The sequence below is a fragment of the Leopardus geoffroyi genome, chromosome B1 (assembly GCF_018350155.1).
Source record: "Leopardus geoffroyi isolate Oge1 chromosome B1, O.geoffroyi_Oge1_pat1.0, whole genome shotgun sequence".
Classification (NCBI taxonomy): Eukaryota; Metazoa; Chordata; class Mammalia; order Carnivora; family Felidae; genus Leopardus; species Leopardus geoffroyi.
Genome location: NC_059327.1, coordinates 129,876,744 through 129,894,131, shown reverse-complemented (window position 1 = coordinate 129,894,131; position 17,388 = coordinate 129,876,744). Strand labels below are relative to the sequence as shown.

The 17,388-nt window shown below is 34.5% G+C and overlaps 1 protein-coding gene across 3 annotated transcripts in view; it reads left to right on the top strand.

The window, feature by feature from the left end:
• The window catches only part of CCSER1 (coiled-coil serine rich protein 1), a 1,315,617-nt gene that overhangs the window by 853,710 nt on the left and 444,519 nt on the right, over positions 1-17,388 (top strand). For all 3 annotated transcript variants that reach the window (XM_045472859.1, XM_045472868.1, XM_045472871.1), the window contains exon 10: positions 12,378-12,422. In XM_045472859.1, coding sequence (XP_045328815.1) covers positions 12,378-12,422 — 45 coding nt within the window. The remainder of the gene's footprint in view (positions 1-12,377; positions 12,423-17,388) is intronic.

Sequence of the window (17,388 nt, the reverse complement as noted above, 5' to 3'; positions counted from 1 at the left end):
TTTTATGAATTATATGAGTGGTAAAGAAATAGTTTTTATTTGATAACAGGAGAATAAAATCATGATGAATTATTTGGTTTGAAATTATTTTAATAGCTAAAATAATTTTCAGCCCATATGATCAGAATGTGCACACAAATGTCGCTATACCTATAAGCCTTGGGAATTAGAGGTCTTAGGGTGTGCTTTCTAGAACATTTGTTTGCTTAGCTAAAACAAACAAATAAATAATAAAAGACATAACCTGTTTCATTTAAAATGTGTGCAAGCCACAGTATTCAATACAATATCTGAAAGGCAAGTAATTAACAGGAGAAACACTACACATTTTGTTGATTTTGCAAACCAAATAAATGCATGTGGATATCCTATTACTAATTGTTTGCTTGCATTTTTTTAAGTGCCTAAAAATATGCCCATGTAAAAATTTGGTAACACAAGATCAGAAGAAGCAGTTAAAAATATCTCCTTACAGATCTTGCTCTGGTAGAAATCAGTTGAACCCTGTCATTGCTCTCTGCACTCCAAATCTGATAATAGAGGAAAAATTCTTTAAATACATTATCTTGTCATATAAATGGAAGCTGGAACCCAATGCACTATTTTTTTAGTGAAATAGCAGAAAATGATATTATGTCTATGTGCACACACTCACATGTAAATATATTAACACAAAGTAATAAAATCACTAGATTTTAAACTTTACAAGGATAAGAATTCTTGTCTGTTTTGTTCATGCCTATTTCCCCAGAGCCTAGAAGAGAGTCTGGCATATGGTTGATGCTCACACACATGTAACCCATACTGTCATTATAAAATGCATAAAGAGTTAAAGCCCTTAAGCTGTAGCAACCCTTAATGATGTTTATTAGTAGTAAACATCAGATATAATACATGCTGTGTTTTGGTACAATGGTGGTTTCTTTTTGCAAAGGGTAAACTTCTTTTCCCAGAAGCAAAAAGCATATAATATAAATATAAGGTAAACATAAAAATAAATATACATTTTTATCTAAATATTTCATCATGTACACTTAACATTTGAAAATACCTATTATGGGGGGCGCCTGGGTGGCTCAGTCGGTTAAGCGTTCGACTTCAGCTCAGGTCATAATCTTAAAGACCGTGAGTTTCATCCCCATGTCAGGGTCTGTGCTGCCAGCTCAGAGCCTGGAGCCTGCTTCGGATTCTGTGTCTCCCTCTCTCTCTCTGCCCCTCCCCAACTAATGTTCTGTCTCTTTCTCAAAAATGAATAAAAATTAAAAAAAAAAACCTATTGGGGCAACTAACTTGTATTTAAATAAAATAAATAAATAGGCATTCCTGGGTGGCTCAGTCGGTTAAATGGCCGACTCTTGATTTCAGCTCCGGTCATGTCTCGTGGTTCATGAATTCAATCCCCTCATCAGACTCTGTGCTGACAATGTGGAACCTGCTTGGGATTCCCTGTCTCCTTCTTTCTCTGCCCCTCTCCTACTTGTGTTCTCTCTCTCTCAAAAATAAATAAAACTAAAATTAATTCATTAATTAATGATAGAAAAAGTGAAGAAAAAATAACTGTTATAGAGTGTAGGTGGTTCAGTCACTTAAGCAGCCACCTCTTGACTTCAGCTCAGGTCGTGATCTCATGGTTCATGGGATTACGCTGTGCATCAAGCTCTGCACAGACAGAAAGGAGCCTGCTTGGGATTTCAATCTCTCTCTCTCTCTCTCTCTCTCTCTCTCTCTCCCCCTCCCCTGTTCATGTGTGCATGCGCTCTGTCTCTTTACCAAAATAAATAAACATTTAAAAGAAAATTATATAATTTTTTCCTGTTACATCAGTAAGGAAGAGAACACAGAAGCACTATACAGAGATTGTTGGGCACAGAACCTGCAGACACAGCAAAAAGAGGGCAGGATTGAGGGGTCCACCTAACAAGTAGACTGAGAAACACAGAGCCCCTTTGCAAATAAAATTCATAAAGACTCATTACTTTGAAGAACTGAGATGCTGATTTGATTTCTGTAAATAATAGTGACACTGACAAATGAAAATACATCTTAATGCCGACTGCCAGAGTGGAGAAGTGTTGGTGACACAGGAAGGAGGATGAACAGAATGTGGAGAGGTCAAGAAGTTGGAAGAACAAGTTAAATGAAAGCATTTTTCAGCTTCTCTTGGATTTTTATCAAGATATCGTACTCAAGAAGGAATCCACAGTGTCAGTGGTGATAGGATCGGAAGCCCTTTGAACGTCATTTAGAATTTATTACATTTAATCATATGGAACTTGGCCATTTTGTAAACTGATATTCTCAATTCATAATATAGATTCAATCTTTCTGACTAAACCTTCTTAAGTTTTTTTAAATTATGATAAAACTGAATAATTACTCTAGGTCTTGTGATAGATTCCTGTAATCTCTGATATTTATTTTAATTGAATTCAGTTTCTATTTCTAAATTTGAATATGCTAGTTTAATTTTCATCTTGAAATAATCATTGTCATCTTGGTAGAAAAGGGACACTGTCTAGCTGAGAATTGTGCTTGAAGATATATTTTGAAATCAACATTTTTTTTCTTATAAGATCTTTGTCGCTGATTATTGCCTACACATTTGAAAGAAAAGGGGCCTGTGGGTGGCTCAGTCAGTTAAGCGTGGCACTTTGGCTCAGGTCATCTTACAGTTCTTGAGTTCTAGCCCTGCCTCCGGTTCTGTGCTGACAGCTCAGAGCCTGGAGCCTGCTTCAGATTCTATGTCTCCCTCTCTCTCTGTCCTTCCCCAGCTCACGCTGTCTCTTTTTCTCAAAAAACGAATAAATGTTAAAAAAAAAAAAAAATAAAAGAAGGGGCGCCTGGGTGGCTCAGTCGGTTAAGTGTCTGACTTTGGCTCGGGGCATGATCTCACGGTTCGTTTTGTGAGTTCAAGCCCCGCTTTGGGCTCTGTGCTGACAGCTCAGAGCCTGGAGCCTGCTTCAGATTCTGTGTCTCCCTCGCTCTCTGCCCCTCCCCCGCTCACACTGTCTGTCTGTCTCTCTCCCACAAATAAATAAACATTAAAAAAATTTTTTAAAATTAAAAAAAATAAAAGAAAAACATGATGGCACACTTTGGTATTATCAAAAGATAGTGTGATAAGAAAATGCTGAAAATCTTAATATTATAAATAAAAATTTAAGTTGATGTTGATTTAACTTGAACAGGAATAAATGAATTTATTTTATCTGATAGATCATTAAGGCAAGTACCACTTATAAAATTTACAAATAGAAAGTAATATGGTACAGATTGAGTGGAACTCTTTAGAGACATGAACGAATAGAAAAGGAAATATTCTATGTTTTCAACAAACTTTTAGCACTTACCATGCTCCAGGCACTGTTTGGGCAATTGGGATAAGTTAGAAAACATAGTAACAGAAATCCCTGTCTTTGTGTCTCTTAAATTCTAATGTGGAAAGATAGATAATACACATTAATAGTAAATGTATACAGTGTGTTAATAGATTTTAAGCATCCCTGGAGGTGAACTAGAGAGTAAACTATAATATTAAATAGGATTATAAAAGTAGACCTCACTGATCAGGTAAAATGTAAACAAAGACGAGAAGCTGTGGGAGTTGATCATGCAGATCCCTAGACAAGGGGCATCTCAGCTGGGATGAGCATCTAATGTAGAAGACCATCTGACATTGTTCAAGGACTACATTAGAGCCATTTTCTATAACGGAGTGATAGGAATGGGGATTCGGAAGAGACGGGATCAGAAATGATAGATGATAGATAGATAGATAGATAGATAGATAGATAACCATATCTAGCTATTAATCCTCTCTTTTGAAGTACCTCACTACATTCTTTTTTTTAAAGGCAGCCTAGTAGACAGGTTAATGATGCAAATAGCTTAGTATAATCAAGGAATGATTTTTCAAATTTTTCACGATTCTGTATTCTACAAATCAAGTACTAATCCTATCCATAGCTGTTTAAATTCACAGTTGGACTGATGCTACCACCATGAGAGAATTCTAAAGCATTCACCTTTCACTGACAATATTTAGGGTTACTTGTTTTCTGAAACACACATCTTTAACGTCCTATTTAAAAATTAGATTAACAGGGGTGCCTGGGTGGCTCACTTGGTTAAGCGTCTGACTCTTGATTTTGGCTCAAGTCATGATCTCTCAGTTCAAGAGTTCGAGCTACTTGTCAGGGTCTGCACTGACAGTGTGAAGCCTACTTGGGATTCTCTCTCTCTTTCTCTCTCTGCCCCTCTCTCACTCATTCTCTCTCTCTCTCTCTCTCTCTCTCTCTCTCAAAATAAATAAACTTAAAAAAATAATTAGATTAACAAATATAAGTTGTAAGAAATAACATTACATAAAGTCTTAACAGAGGTTATATGTTCTTGATTCCTCTCATATCTGAAATGGAAGGACATCTTTATCACAAATGACCACCAAGTTACGAACATCAGAAACAATGGAAATACTCCATTTTTAGGGCCAACTTCATTGTATCTACTCATAAAATATCCTTATATTCCCTGGAGCAGGGGAAATTTAACTTATGTGCTATACCAAGATGAGCACTGCTAGAAAACTGGAGGCATGAAAGTGCTATACTTGTTTAATATTTTAGTTAGCCTGGAGCAATGATAATCACAGACAAACTCTATGAAATGTTATTTGTGCTCACATAGTTACATTAATTTTCTTTTAATCTTTGTCTGCCCCAGGAAATATTTCAATTGAATTTTACATTTCTTTCCAAGAAATCAGGAACTCTGGAATCCAGTCTCATTTACTTTAACTTTTTTTTTTCACAGTTATTGCCAAACCTAAATGAATTCAAAACCAAGAAATTATCTTGGATTTATTTCTTCAATATATAAAATTGACATGCTTTAAGTGAACTTTAATATAATTCCAGAATCAGCCTTACTCATTCAAGGTGTTACTCAACTTTTCATTTATTACACATATATTTATTTAATTCATTTTAGATATTCATCTCAATACACATAAAACATAAAGTGATAGTTACTCCTAGAGGTAGTATGTGTAGTGGCTGCAAAAGAAACTCTGTAGTCACATACTCTGGGTTCAATACTACACCTCCTTCTAGCTGTGTATTCTTAGACAAGTTAACTAACCTCTCTTCCTCAATTATTCTGTGACAAAAATGGGAATTAATAATGGCACTTGAAACATAGTATAATGGTGAGGAATAAAGTATGGTGAGTAATAAAAAATAGTACTGTAAGGTGCTTAGTGTAGTGCCTGTCTTCTAGTAAGAATTCAATAAATGCATACTATTGTTGTTTATATGCGTATGTGTTCATTAAAAAATATCCTATTGTGTAGTTACATTATTACTTAGGAAATTTAGGATGGTTTTCCATTTTTAAAATGTCAGAACTTTAGCAAAGAAGAATAGTGAAGTCTCTGAAACTAATGACATATCTCAGTTTTTCAAAAGGGAGATGAAGAGCAACTCAGAGCTTCCAGTGAATTGATTACAAATATCATGGCATAGCATTTCAAAGATGATTAGAATGACTCACTTTGAAAAGAAAAAAAAAAAGGAAAACAAAGTTTAACACATTTTGACACTTGGTTGTTTTTGGTCCTTGGATAGATTTCAGCCCATATCCTGGTACTTCTGTAAAATTTCAAACAGGTGCACTACGAATCTCTGACTTACAATTTCAATGTAATTTAAAAAAAATTTCTAATATAAGGGCAAAGAGACGGGTGCCTGGGTGGCTCATTCGGTTGAGGGTCTGACTTCAGCTCAGGTCGTAATCTCGTGGCTCGTGCTTTCAGGCCCCACAGCAGGCTCTGGGCTGACAGCTCAGAGCCCAGAGTCTGCTTCAGATTCTGTTTCCCTCTCTCTCTTTCACTCCCCCACTCATGCTCTGTCTCTGTCCCTCTGTCTCTGTCTCTCTCTCAAAAAAACTAAACATTAAAAAAATAAGGGCTAAGAGAGGTATAAAAGAATTACAAAGTATTTTAAAACTATGTTCATTAACTTTAAAGGAAGTGTGGACATTATATGCATGAGTGAATTCTTGCAGTTTTTAAGTAGGTTCAGCAGCCTTGGGAAAGTGTCTGAATATCTAAGTCTATTCTGTAAACCTATGATGAGTCACAAATCTCAATACTATCACTTACAAAATGAATCCTAAGTAAGGCTAAGGTTAGAAATCCATACATACAACTTAAGATTTTTTTTTTTTATCAGCAATGTAATTGAAACTTGACACTGAATTTCAAGTCCCTGCAGCAAGCTGATAGATGAAAAAGCAGATACCCAAATTAAGAAAACCAGAATTTAGGAACCAGATACGATTGACAATAGATGTATCAAGTTGTGTTCAAATTCACGTGAATTCTTTACTTCTTGAGTAGTTTCATCAGTCTCACTGAGAAGCCATACAAGATCAAAAGATACATAGCAAGAATCTGTAAGAGAATCAATCTGCCTGTCTTAAAATTAAAACAGTACAGATAGTAGATTTTAAAGTTCAGCAGAGATCAACCTGTACAACTCCCATTTCTTCCCATCCCCACATAATTTTCTTGGTAGGTTAAACCAAAATCTAGAGTTAACATTTTCCTCATCTTCCAAAGTGTTATTTTTTCCTTAAAATGTGTTCCTGTTTAAGATGAAGAAATCTCGTGATAAGAAGCAGAGAAGCCAGAATTATTTTACTCACAGTCTTATCATTCTTTGGGGCTGTAAACCATAGCTGCAAAACGAAGTCAACAATAGCAAGAACTACAGGGGCACATATTTTGTCTCAGGAAATCAGTCCCAAAACAGAGTAGAACAACTCAAAGATCATTTTAGCTCAAAGTGGGAAAAATGATTTGGTTGTAATATATAATAAGATTATTGTAAAAATTGAATCACCCAGGTCAAACAGTTGGAGCAGTGCTTGGCACAAAGAGAACACCCCCAAAATAATAATTATTTTTTATAACTGTACTAATAGTCTTTAATTTGGCTAATATCAAAAAAGGCAATATCTTGGAGCACCTGAGTGGATTAGTCAGTTGATTGACTCTTGGTTTCAGCTCAGGTCATGATCTCAGGATGGTGAGATGGAGTCCTGCATCAAGCTCCACACTGACCTGACTTAAAGGCTTAGACTTACTTTGGTACTCAGACCAATTTCTGTCATCCCTTAGGGAATCATATCTCCCAGATCATACTTAGAGAATTTTTAGTGAATCGCATTATACTCTAGATCATTTGAGTCCTTTATTGAGACACAATATTACCTGAGGCCCTGTAAATATATAGAGAGCCCTTTTAGATCACTTTTCCTTGCCCATGTGGCTCCCAAATTCTTGGCATCAGATTCTCTGACTCACTTCTTTGATCTTAAGATTGAAGTTCTTTCAATAAGTCAGTGCCTAAGTTATGACCAATCTTTTTACATAGTTTACACGATATACCATATCTATGCTGGAGAGCTTACCCTCCAGCCCCTATTCCATCCAAACAGGTGTGCTTTTTCTTAACGTCCTGACACCCAACTCCTCTCAATCACTGCATTGCCTTGAAGAATCATCATGACTCCTGCATAAGCTCCATGTTATAATAAATTTGAGTTCTTGAGTATACAACATATTAAACATTTTGAGTGCTATGAATTTAAAGAAACTTGACTAAGGATGAATGGATGAGCTAGGTATCTGGGCTCTTAAAATATTGAATTAAGTTTTGCTTTTGTACATACTAGCTCTATATTCAGATCATATAATTCAAATTTTGAAACTTTAGATTTTCTCCTTTGAAAAAATAAGTTTAAAATACACACCTTGATTTCTGCTTCTATTCGTGAGAGCGTAATGACTATGTGACTTGCTATAATAGTTAGACATATGAACAAAACATATAATAAAATTCTCACACATTAAAAAATAGAGAGAGAAGCACTGTAATGCCTGAGAGAAGGGAAACAAATCAAGAGTGCCTACAATACTTAGATTTCAGCCTGGAGGCAATGTTTGGACCATGGTTCCTGGAGGGACAGCCTGGAGAGAATTTCAGGATCCTTACATTTTGTAGCTGAGGAGACAAATATCTGAGTTTGGAGAGAATAAGACAGCTAGAATGTGTGGGACAGATTACCAGAAAGGAGGAAAAACACAGAGATAAAACTCTGGAAATCTATATTGGTGTACCCCTGAGAATTTTGTTTGAATAGTGATCTTTACAAATGCAGAGTGAAATTTTACAAGGCCAGGCAAAGAACAACTGCTGAAAAGGAATAATTGACAGAGAAATTTAAGTAAATAAATTCCCAGAGATTTCACAGTTCTGGGAATCTTCATGGATATTCAGTGGAGAGCACAAATGGTCAAGCTCTACTAATAAGAATAAGTAACTCTAACCACTTCTTCAGACCCATTCTAATTTTTTTTTTTTTTTTTTAAACCAAATCAACGTTTATTTATTTTTGGGACAGAGAGAGACAGAGCAAGAACAGGGGAGGGGCAGAGAGAGAGGGAGACACAGAACAGGAAACAGGCTCCAGGCTCTGAGCCATCAGCCCAGAGCCCGACGCGGGGCTCGAACTCAGGGACCGCGAGATCGTGACCTGGCTGAAGTTGGACGCTCAACCGACTGCGCCACCCAGGCGCCCCTCTAATTTTTTTTTTTAACAAGCCTCAGGAGGATCAGTATGACCCACAAGTAACTGAACCATTTGCCAGAATCAATTCTAACTCCTTCTAAGGTAATAAAATCTAGCATTAAACAAAATAAAAATCACAATGTCTGGCAACCAATAAAAATTTACTGGACATGAGAAGAAATAGGAAAATATGACTCATAATTAGGAGAAAATTCAGTCAATAGAAATCCACCTGGAAATGATAGATGATAGAATTAAAGAAGAGAAATTCAAAACACTATTAAAAAAATATATATTTCAGGGTGCCTGAGTGGCTCAGTCAGTTAAGCCACCAACTCGATTTTGGCCCAGATCATGAGATCAAGCCCCGCTATGGGCTCCACGCCCAGTGTGGAGATTCTCCCTCTCCCTCTGCCCCTTTTCTGCTCATGTTCTCTCTAAATAAATAAATAAATAAATAAATAAATAAATAAATAAATAAAGGATTTAAAATATGAATATGATGACAGAAAAGTATATTCAAATTGAATTTCTAGAGATTAAAACCGAGATAGCTGAAGTAAAAATTTCACTGAATGAGATAAATAGATTAGACAGAAGAAAATATCAGTGACCTTGAAGATGTAGTAATAGAAAATATACAAAATGAGGCCATCAGATTCTCAAGAGAAGGGAGAAACTTTTAAACAAAGTGTCAGGGCACCTGGGTGGCTCAGTCAGTTAAGTGTCCGACTCTTGATTTCAGCTCAGGTCATGATCTCACGGTTTGTGAGTTTGAGCCCCACATCGGTCTCTGCACAGTGCAGAGCCTGTTTGGGATTCTCTTTCCCTCCTCTCTCTGCTTCTATCCCACTCATGTGCTCACTCTCTTTGTCCAAATAGATAAATAAATAAACTTAAAAAAATAAAAAAACGTCAAGTGTCAGCAGCTTGTAAGACAATAACAAGCCATTTAATATTTTGAGTACCAGAATTAGATGGCAGTGGAAGTGGGAAACAGCAAAATTGGTTGAAGAGCTAGTGGCAAATTTTTCCGCACAATTTTAAGAAAGTCCTAGCTACCTCAAAAGGTGGTCATGAGTGCCAAATGAGAAAGTGTGCATAGAGAACATTTTTACTTGTGCTTAGTCAATATAAACATTCTCATTGTTTGTTGTTTATCAATATTTTCCAGATATTTTAGATTCTTCAAATAAAAGGCATGAAACAGAGGCATTTTGCTTAAGTTGGTCTCATATTTAGACATGTTATGTACATGATAATGATAATACAAATTAGAATAAGAGGAGGAAGAAGGAAAAGAAGAGAAAGAAGAAAAGTATTTTGGGATATACCTTCCCTGGTCCTTTGTTAGTTATATGCTATAAACATATTCCTCATTCAACCTTCACACAAACCACATGGTATAGCTGCTCTGTTATTATTTTTTCAAGTAAAAAATGAGGTTCAGAGATATTATATAATTTGTCAGCACATAGAAAAAGGTGGCAAACCAGAGTTTAAACCTCTATCAGTCCAAATTCAAAAGCATATCATTATACCATTTCCCATATTCTAAAAGTATGAGCACGAATGCCTCCTTAGAATGTATTTTTAGCCTACACTGCCAGGTTTAAGAACCATGTTGATATTTTGTCTTATATCTTTCCCTATATGAGTTTTAGGCCTTTCAAAATGTATTGTGTAAATGTAGGTAATTTTCTACACGCAGAATTCAGGCTGTTATTTATTTACAAGAATAACTGATTTGCCAGATTGATTCTAGGGCCTTTTCTAGAGTCCATAGTGTAATCATCTGTTTTTACGAATAAGTTAGTATATTTAATATTCTGTTGTTTATCTGTCTAAACAATTCAAGAAATGAGTTTCATATGTGGAAAGATAAAATTTTAAAAACTTTTTTTCAACTTTTTAAACATAAATGCTGTCACCAAATGAAAAAATGTATGCCATGAATTTCCTTATAACTGAATATTTAATAAGTTATCACACTTCCAAAATGCCGTTTAACAAAACCTCAAAACAGTAGCAATCTTTCTTAAATTCCAAAATATAAGACTAGAAATGCAATATTTAAGTCTAGCACATATTTCTTGTAGGCGAATTTTCTTACCAAATGTGTTGGCAATAATGTAGAATATATAGTTGGGGTTATGTCCTATTCATTTTTCATCAGAAATTGAGCAAAATTTTGACTTAGTCAAAATTCTTAATGATAATTATAAAATTGTGAAAACTGTGAGTTCTAAAGCTCTGTCAAGTAATTTAGAGGCATGTAAAAATATTTATAATAAAGATATTTATTGGAGTTTTTTATTTTTTTAATATTTTTTTCAATTTCCCCCTGGTAGTGTTTCTAAAAGGAAAGAAAAAATGAAATGGAGATATAGACTAAATTATGAGAATATGTGAGTCCTCATTTGGTATTTTAAAAATTTACCCTCAATCTTCAGAAACTCTATCAAAGTAAACATTGACTTAAAAAATAAGTCCACACTCCTACTTTTTAAACAATTCACAATTTGGCCAGTATCTTAGCTTTATTTCCCCACCACTCCTTGGAGCCCACTTCACAATGTATACCAGTTAATTCACCCACCGATTCTAGACAGCTCAGAGAGGTACTTCTCGAATTATTGCATGCATATGAATCACCTGGAAAGTGTGTTAAAATGTATATTCTTGCTCAGCATGCCCTGGGTGGAGTCTGAAAGTTTGCATTTTGTAAAATAATAATAGCCATTTTTTTATTAAGGTATAATTGATATATACCATTATGTTAATTTCAAATCCACAATATGATGATTCAGTATTTGTGTATACTGCAGAATGATCACAGTAAGTCTAGTTGACATCCAGCACCATATAGTTCCAATTTTTTTTCCTGTGATGAGGACTTTTAAGATTTGCTTTCTTAGCAACATTAAATATGCAGTACGGTATTATTAACTATAGTCACCATGCTGTACATTACATGCCCATGGATAGTCTGCATTTAAAAAAAAATGTTTTTAGCCTTTATTTATTTTTGAGAGAGAGACAGAGTGTGAGTGGGGGAGGAACAGAGAGAGAGGGAGACACAGAATCTGAAGCAGGCTCCAGGCTCTGAGCTGTCAGCACAGAGCCTGATGTGGGACTCAAACCCACGAACTGTGAGATCATGACCCCAGCCGATATTGGACACTTAACCGACTGAGCCACCCAGGTGCGCTGGATAGTCTGCATTTCTAATGAGCTCCCAGGTGAAATGATATATCAGACAGCACACTTTAAGTAGCCTGGTTTTTAGAGGATTGCATGCTGTTCTCCTCTTAATCCTCACAGACTGTTAGATGTGACCTCCTTGGGCTGCTATGTGAATGCCCATTCCCAGACTGAATAAGCCTATGTCACCTTCTGCTCAGAGAAAATCCTGTATGTACTCCTTCAATTTGGAACAGAACCTTTTAGATTGTGGTTTCACCAAGGGAGAGGCAAGTGCTACTAAAACGAATGCTTTACATTTTGTTTTAACTTACGATCTTAGTCTTTAGCAAGAAATGCATTGGTACCACATTTGAGGGCTTACTCAGATACCAATATTGGCATATGCATGAGATTTTCATCTATATTCAGATTGTCTTTGTTAAGTGAATTATTTTACTTCAGAATGTTTGCACTACTACCAAGTATTATTCGTGACTTCGTTGCCAACAATTATATATATATATATATTTTTTTTTTTTTCTCTCTCTCTCTTTCAGGGTTTGAACCTGAAAAGACTGGAGGCAGTACAAGGAGGGAGAGAGGTAAGAAAGTCTAGAGAGAGGGAGAGGGAAGAAGAAAAAGTGGTTACAGTGTTGCAATGATGTGGTTGGTAATGGTGACTGATGATGATGATGATGGCGATGGGGATGTGTTGAGAGGAATTTTGCGTACATATATCGCATTCACTCTGGTCATATTTTACACATTTTTCTAAATGTATCCTTTGTGCTTGTTCCTCTGAAGCCTAAGAGAGTACTGATTCTCTGATTAGCTAAGCATTGTTCCTGTTAAAACGGATTTTTATAGCAGCAAGACCCTCTAGATGGGGAAGAAAAGCCTTTTAAACAAACATTACAGTGCAATGTTTAAAATCCCTCACTGAGAAATTAGCAAAATTCTAACAACGCAAACGTTGTATGACATCTGGGATTTTTTTAGTCTCCTATCCAAGGCCACTGGCATACACTATCAGCCTGGCATGCATTATGAGATAGTGGAAAGTTGCTTTGGGAAGAACAACAACTTTAAAACTTTCTTTAATTATTGTTTACCCCAGGTGCTTTATAAAGAGGGGAACTTTTAATAGTATCAAACATAATACCATATCCCACACGTTATATATATTATGATTTGCCTTAACCTTGCAGACTTAACCTTGATTAAATTTCTTTCCATGCTAAATATGTGAATGCTGTACTTTGTGATTTGGGTTGGTGGGGATGGAGGGAGGGTGGAATATTAACATTTAATATTTTCTTTTTGCCCAAAAGGTAAGTTTATTTTTTAATGATATTTATATAATATTCTTTGGGAAAAGTGAAGTTTTTTGTCTTACAAAAAATAATAGTAAATATTACTCCCTCCCCATCTGTGGCTTCTCTTTCTGTAAAAAGAGGTTTCTTCTGTATTAAGTTACAGAGTATTTTCCCTTCTTTCTTTGCTGTTTTAAATTCCAGTTATGTGTTCTTAGTATTTGGCATTTTAGATCCTAGTAAACTTGCTATTTAGGGACTCTTTCCTATTTATTGGCTATTTTCCATCCAGAATAATCTATTTCTTTTGAGAGGCACATAACTGGCTCATATTGGCAGGAGAGCTGGAGAAAGTGACATATAGATGCATCTTTAGACATTTTTCATGTTGTAGGAAAGCAAAGTAATAAGTATATGGTCATTTGTAAGACAGACTGTGGGGGAAAAAAAAGTGTGTACCATGGGAGGAAGACCTCAGAGCCAAATAGTTTCAGGAGGGTAACTGCTGTCATTCAGACATGACCAAAATGGATGTACTTAGAGAAAGAACTTCTCATCACCTCGTAAGTGAAAGTTTGCACCCAACCAGTGCTGACACACTTTATCTCTGCTGATCCAATGCCTTTAAGGAAATCTGATTTGGAGTCACCCAGCTTCTCCCTGTTGCCTCCTAGTCCAATAACAACTATGTGTCCAAAGAAGGAAACTTAAATCCATACACACAAATAATGGCATTGCTAAATGGTAGCAAAATTTTGCATTTCCTTATCAAGCTTTGGTGATTTCTCATGTTATTTTTAAAAGCCTTATGACTGATTTTTATTGAAAAGAGTTACTATTAAATTTTATTGCTTTTTTTCATTTTCTCTGATTTTATTTTTATTAGAAATGCACTCATGGGTAAAAGAACATGTTGATAATGTGTTTAAATTTTTTTTTTCTTAAAACTATGTTATGATTTGCATGAAAGCCAAAATTGTAATGACCTACAATTTAATACATACATCTGTATAGAGGGGACAACATGATTTGGGTCTTCCCCTTGAGGTTAGTGGAGTAGTTGTGAAGAAGGTAAGTTTATCAAATTGATGATAGCCCAGTATTCTCTCTGGCACCTGATGCCACCAATCCAGAATATAAACTAAATGCTGACTATTAAAATTCAAAACAACCACTTCGCTTTATCTCTGTGCAGCACTGGATTACTTGAGCATACTTCTAATTAACCTAACAGTCACCTTAGTCTTCCCCGTGTTTATAGAGCCCGATATATTCTGTGGTAAGAAACTTTATTTAGAAGAGTTATCAGACAATTAGATGAAATATGCTGTGAAACTGTTCTGTGAAGTCTTAGTGGTAGGTGATCTATAAACAGAGTGCAATGGCTAGGTTAAAAGTCTCCTGATCTGTCTTGTTTATGCAATGTGATATGTCTTACTGATTCCTATTTACTGTGCTATTATATGTGCCTTACAAAATGTATAGTATGCTTCTGATTATGTTAAATTGAAATGTGTGGGTTTAGAAAATTCTTACTCAAAGCATTCTTTTAGAATTCTTTATCCTAATGCTATTGTGATTGATGAAGATTTAATAGCAATGATTACTTCTTAAAATGAATTAATTCATCTTAGTTTAAATGACAGATACTCCCACTAGGTGTTGATGGATATAATACTAAGGGCCTGTTACCAAATATTTATAAGAAGGTTTAAAAAGCGTTGTTTAAAATGCTCTATTTACTTATTTGAGATAATGACAATGGTTAGAGCATGCATGGAAGATTGAAGCAGGCAGTAATATCCTATTTAACTAAGTGGTAAATACTATTAAAAAGCTAATTACTAGATAGGAAGGCCAGATTTAAACACTACGTGCTGTATAAAAATATAAATTGCGAAGTGATTAAGATATAAATTACTTTTCCTGAGGGAATGGAGACAGGTAGCACCTAAATCACTTGTATTACTGTGAAATATTTGAAAATAGAGATCAACTGTATTTTTAAACGTTACATTCATATTTTTGCACATTTATACATGCATAATGTGTGTAACCTGAGAGGGCTAATCATAATAGATATTTAAAAAGGGAGATTAGTGGAATGCTGATTATTTAACTGCTATTTCTACCTGATTGTAAATGAACTTCCTGCCACCGGTAAGATCTTGTAACTCATAGAAAAACCTCGGTAAAAAGTCACTGGCTATGACACACAGATAAATCAATGTGTCTCTTTTCTCAAGGAATTTCTGTTCTACCATACAGTGCTTTTGCTGTTAAATGTAGATAAAATCAAGTTATTATCATCGGTTTCCTTAAAAGACTATATAACTTTGTTACTTCAAGTGATATTATGTATTCCAAGGTACAATTTTTGTTTGTTAACTTATTAAGGATTTGTCTATGTGCATATGTGTGTATACACACTAATTTTTAGTGGCAAATTGTCTCTACTTCCATCCTACCTCAAAAATGCTCAGTCATCCATATTCTGGATATCTTATATCACAAGTCTAAAGACACATAACATGTGACTTGATGTCATGGATGAAGATAACTAAGTATTATGGTTGTATATCTAAATCAGGGTCAAACATTTAATTTCAGACATTTTGCTGAGTGTGGTAAACTAATATGAGAGACAATAGAACTTTTGGATTGTGACTGTGTTGTTCGAAGTTAACAGAGATTCCAGAACCATAGAGGTGATGGAGATAAAACACAAGTATGTAATGATCAAGGATCACTTGATATATATAATTTGATATATATAATTTTCAGAGCTCAGATCTCCCAAATTTATGACAGAATAAACAGAGATTATGTTGCCATTCTTTATCTGGAATTCTGAAGACAAGATTAATATTGATGTACCTGAATATTTTGAATAAATAGTTCTATAGTCTTATAAAACAGATTATGAACATGCTTCTCAAACATCTGAAAAAAATAACACTTTAGATAATTTCTATCATTCCTTAGGAATATGACCAAAATACACTATAGACCTATGCATCCATTTTCTAGAAAAATTCCCTGTTGTGGTGTGAAAATATTTCAGTGGATTATATTTGGCCATGATATAAAAAATCCCAGCTAGGGGATTGCAAAAAGCAGACAGATTCTGATAGACACAGTGTTAAGAAAAAGTAGATATTTCAAATTATTAAAATAGCTGATTTATGAAAGTGTCATTCTCAAAAAAATCATGAGCATGTCTTGCAAACTACCTGTTTTATAGTCCAAAATGTTTCACTTTGGCTATTGAACTATGATATCCCCAATTCACTATCTTGTTTTGTTTTGTTTTGTGTTTGTTTTTGCCAAAAACCATAAATAGGGAATTACAGATGACGTGAGCTTCTAATACTTAAGGAAACATAATTAGAGAACTTGGAAAACGTAGATTGAAAATTAAATGTTTAGTTAAATGCTATTTACACAACCCTACTTTATATTTAAATACATTAATCATTTAAAATAATAATTTAAGATTTTGCTATTTATATAAGATGCACTTAAGCATATGATCTTTCTAAAAAGTAATTATTTTATTTTAATAAATAGTGAATTTTATGCCTTTGCTAATATGGTTGGATACACTGTATTGTTTATCCCTTGAAAAATTACAAATTTCTACTTGAAGCTGAAAGTCAATTTTAAATTTGAGACTTAAAAGGGAGAAAATTCAAAGAATAAGATAAATGTTACTCCATAGTTCAAAATAATTTCTCTACCTGGAATATTAGCACAAGCATTATATCAAGTGGAACAAAATTCACCTTTGATTTTTCTTTCTATATATAACTTAATTAGAATTATTAAACAGATTACGTTAGGTCTAGGTTATTGCTTAAGTTAGGAAAACTCAGTATTACTTCCTCCAGGTCCAGCAGGTCACTGGAGAGAATGTTTTTTAATGGAATACTACTACTACTACTACTACTACTACTACTAATAATAATAATAATAATAAAGGTAAATATGTTATCTCTAAGAATAGAACTAAACTTGAAGAGAGTGTATTGTTCTTGGAAATAAGAATAGCAAAAACTGCTGAAGTGCCATTGTTTTCTTAAAATCTAATATTTTATGTCATTCTGAAATTATAGAAGATAACTATACTTCTTTTGTGGCTCTCTGCATCAAATAACAGATCTTTACCAAGAAACAGATCTTGATTACCAGTTTTCTTTAATAAATTTTTCTGCAAAACTTTCTTCCATTTGCATGTTTTCTTTATTGTTCAATA